Source organism: Atta cephalotes, assembly GCF_000143395.1.
Source record: "Atta cephalotes unplaced genomic scaffold scaffold00006, whole genome shotgun sequence".
Lineage (NCBI taxonomy): Eukaryota > Metazoa > Arthropoda > Insecta > Hymenoptera > Formicidae > Atta > Atta cephalotes.
In genome coordinates, this window is record NW_012130070.1 from 3,509,515 (window position 1) to 3,514,292 (window position 4,778).

Sequence of the window (4,778 nt, forward strand, 5' to 3'; positions counted from 1 at the left end):
ATCATATATGACGAACAGAATATACGGTTTGATTTTCACATTTCCACCTGTTCATTCTTGAAGACATTGCGATTTCTACCTAATTATCTCATTGTCAGTAAAATCCCAATATTTCCTAATTATTTAAAAATAGATTATAATTAGATATAAATAAAGAGAAACATGAATTTTTTAAACAAACAGCAAGGCAAAAAGAGCGAAAAAAATGAGATTAAAAAACTTATAAAATTATTCTACAAATTATTTTTCTATTTTAAATTAAAAAAATAGAAAATTGAATTATAATGTATTGTAAAAAAATTAGATTATTAAGAATAATTTATTTATATATTTCAGTTTTATCCAATTCTCTTAGATTATAAATTATATCTATAGTTGCTCAGGTATTATTAATCAAAATAGCTTCGCACCAGTTGCGTGTAAACGCTACATTCAGCTGTACTAGTTGTGCATATCATGTACTATGGTGTACTATAGTGTACATTACATCATTATTACACTAAAATCTTATTCCCGTTCGACTTCCATTTTCAAATTTTAAATGTTACACTAACTCTATACCGTTCCTTTGAGACGGTGTAAGTAAAATCCCATTTCGTGCATAAAATTTGCATTACACCGTAGCCATGGAAACACCGAATGTACATCGAATGGGTTCACTTACCACCAGCCATGGAAATACGATATACTGTCTGAATGTTGCACTAGTGCAGTCAAGAGAAAACATTATCTTCTTAATTAGTAGTAATTTTCATACACGTGTGTGTTTACATACTTATTAATTAGATAAACTGAAGAAAAATATATATGGCCTATCAATGGCCTGCTACTCTTATTTTGTTATTTCGCAAGACACTTTATTAATATGTTCGTCAGAAACTGAAACACGTGGAAAATGCAACGTGTAGAATGAATAAAACTGGATTTGACAAATAATTTTTTTTTAAAGAAACTCTTCATATGAGTAATTATATATCTACGATTTAAATATAAGAATTACTGAATTATATAGAATAGATTTAGAGAACACTTAAATGACATAATAAATTAAATGATAAGAATAAATTAAAAAAAAATGGATTGAGTAGTATACAATACTATTTGTAAATTATGATATTATATACATATGAGAGTAATTATACATATAGAGTAACAAACAATTAAATCTTGTATTCCGTAATGTCTTATTTTATGAATTATTAGAGATAGCAAAAAATTGTAGATATATAATTACTAGTAGATATATAATTAGATAAAAATTTGAGGGAAATAAATTGATGATTTCTTCATAATTATAAACACATTTTAAAAAACACACAATATTTGAAAAATATCGTTATTTTCTCTTAAATAAAATTACATTTTTTTATGAAAAACAACAAATATGAATTAAGATTCTGTAAAACATGAACTAAAAAGATTTCGTTAGTTATAACATAAAAATTTAATTTATGTTATAATCGTTTTATCCTGATTTTATTACAGGTAGTGCCAAAAAGGGCAGCTCTATTATTCGATCAATTAATGGTAGCTCTACAGAAGGTTGTTGATAATCAGGGAAAAGGTTCAGTCGGAAGCAAAACTTCAGTTGGAAGTAAAGGTTCAACCAGAAATAAAGTTCCAATTGAAAGTACAGGTATAAGCAAGCCATCAGCACATCAACATTTCCAAACCGTCAACTCGGAAGTCGTCCCTATGATGGATGACCAAACGGTAGTGAATTCGATATTAACTGTTATTCGAAAATCCTAATAGCTTGAACCACATTATACCAGGTGTACAAATATGAAATGACGATTTTTTTCCCCAAAAAAAAACACGTTAAATTCAGAAGAATGATAAAAAGAGATTTATTCAAAGTATGCTCCATTGCTAGTTACACATTTTTCCCATCTTTCGGGCAATTTGTGAATACCACGCCAGTAAAATTCTTCCCCTTTTGCCGCGAACCATTCATCGAGCCATTTTTTCACATCTTCGTACGAACCAAAGCGCTGCTCAGCAAGTGCGTGACCCATCGATGCAAACAAGTGGTAATCGGAAGGAGCCAAGTCTGGTGAGTAAGCCGCATGGAGTAGAACTTCCCAGCTGAGTGGCTTCCGGGAGTGTCCCGAACTGGTTTTGCCATATATGATGCATATATATGGAGCATTGTCATGGAGAAAAATGACCTTGTGTTGCCTCTTTTGATATTCTGGTCGTTTTTTAAGCAGCGAATGGTTCAAATCGATCAATTGTTGTTGATAGCATTTGATCGTTTCGCCAGGCTTCAATAGCTCATAATAGACTACACCCTTCTGGTCCCACAAATACAGAGCATCGTTTTCCTGCCAAATTCAGTCTTGCGGTCGATGTGGATGGTGCGCCTAGATCTACCCATGATTTTTTGCGCTTGGGATTCTCAAAAAAAATCTACTTTTCATCCCCAGTAACGATACGATGCAAGAATGAACTTTCTTCTGTATCGTTCGAGCAAAATTTCACATGTATTTTTGCGCCTCTTCATCTCTCGTTCAATTCATGTGGCATCTATCTGCCGACTTTCTGAATCTTTCCCATCTCTCGTAGGCGATTGGAAACAGCTTGTTGACTAACGCTCAATTGATCTGCGAGTTGTTTTTGTGTTTTTGTGAATCATTTTTATCCAGCAATGCTTGCAATTCCACGTCTTCGTACTTTTTGGGCGGTTTTCCGTGTTCCTTGTCTGCAACATCAAATCTCCAATTTTGAAACGCTGAAACCATCGTTCACATATTTTTTGCGATGAAGCATGTTCACCATAAGCTTCTCCAAGTAATCGGTATGATTCCGCAGCAGTTTTCTTCAAATGAAAACAAAAAATTAATGCTATCCGCGAATGCTCCTTATTTGGTACAAATTTTGTCATATTAAACACAGCAACACAATACTATGCAAACATTTTTCAATCAAATCACTTTGTGCGTTTGACACTTGTTGATAGTACAATAAAATGGCATATAATGTTAAATCTTTGTACTTCACACTGCATTGGTGCGCCATCTGTTTCTCAAATCGTCATTTCATACTTGTACACCTGGTAAGGCAATTATACATTTCTTAACTTTTCATATTTTTGTTATAATTTTACACATTCTTGTAAATAACATTATTTACTGTAATACTTATTTTAGTATTAAAATAAAAATAATTTATCCCTGCAGTATAATATAAACAAAATTCATATATAAAATGCAATGTGATTTGAAAGCTCCGCATAGCACCCTCTGCAAGAAATTAATCATATTAATGGCGCATTCTTTTATATTTTGGTATTAATTTCTTAATAAAATAGTAATAAAATTAAATATAATAAAATTATTATACTAGGCAAAATGAGTAATAGAAAAAAATAATACGAGATCAAAATAGTATAAACGACGAATCAATAAAAAAGAAATGTTCGTACATTTGTGCGTGTGCTGTGTCACTACTAAAATTTAATTATATATAATACTGTAGCTATAAAATTTAATATGAGTGTATTCACATCCGCATTTTTCCTCGTTTTCAGATGGATCTGCAACGACGCGCACTAGCCCAGAGTGAACTTTTCTGGCGCTGTTACTTCAATGCCCTCGCATGCTTTAAGAAGAAGTGATAATGACCACATCGCTGTCAATTCTCCTCAATCCCCAAAGATCGAAAGAATGCGCGAAATTTCGTATTATTTCCTCGACTTAGCTGCAACAGCACGACGAGTAGCAGTGCTTTCCTGGCTAGAGAGTCACGAAAACAAGTGAAAAATGTACAGTAGCACAAATTCACATGATTATGGCCGATATTCATAGTCGGATCTTATAGTTAAGTCTTAAGTACAGATTTTAAGATGTCATGAACCAACGTATCAGAGAGTCGCAGTAGCATTTTAAGATATTACTTAAGACGGTCTTAAAATAAGATGGATTATGAATACCGCCCTATAATCATATTTGGAACGTCGAATTGATTCTCTTTCAACTATTTTATTTTTTTTTCGCGCCAGTAAACATGAACTATAAGTAACGTATCAATGTCATAATTTCACATTCGACAATGTAACTGGTATAATATACGTATTATATTATATTTATATATCGTAGAGTATGAATTATAACATTGTTATATGTCTGTTAATTAATGTTTACTGGAAAGAATACCTCTGTCCTTCTTTTCATCGACTGTATCATTACATATCGTTGCCCCATCTTCTCCATCACGGATCATATGCAACATGTTTAGAAACCTATACTTACTCTTTTTCTCTTGCTTATAAAGTATGACGATTGAAGATCTATCCATTAAATGACTCTCTTCAAGCATATCAACCAAAATGAAATAATTTGTTATAAACCTAAATTATGTGAGTTTCTTCGATATCTTGCGAGTTACTTTTAGATATAGGTATTCTTATTCTATTACATTATTCTTTGTCTTTGATGCTAATCGATGAGCATGTTTGAAAAATACATACAATTTTCATAATATCGTCTTGTTGCTGCTATTTATGTAAACTGTGAAGATTTAAAGTAGAAACTCTGGTATCGTTATTTCTTCTTTTATTTTTATAATCACGTAATACTAATAGAATTAAAAGATATTTAACTTTTATTTGTTTATGCCGAGAACAACATTCTTAATAATATAAACCCCGTAAGAATCAAGAACTGCAAAAATTTAGATGATATGTTATGTATTACTACTTTTTTCTTTTAATTTGGTATGATAAAACTATTAACATCTTGATATATATATATATATATATATAGTAGTATTGACTA

General features: G+C 31.3%; 1 protein-coding gene across 1 annotated transcript; it reads left to right on the forward strand.

The window, feature by feature from the left end:
* Nucleotides 1-1,458: 1,458 nt before the first annotated feature.
* On the forward strand, nt 1,459-3,619 carry LOC105626819 (the record flags this gene model as incomplete). The annotated part of the gene is made up of 2 exons (XM_012208113.1): nt 1,459-1,713; nt 3,533-3,619. Coding segments are annotated over 2 exons (342 nt in total), but the record flags the coding sequence as incomplete, so codon positions are not given.
* Between the last annotated feature and the right edge of the window lie 1,159 nt (nt 3,620-4,778).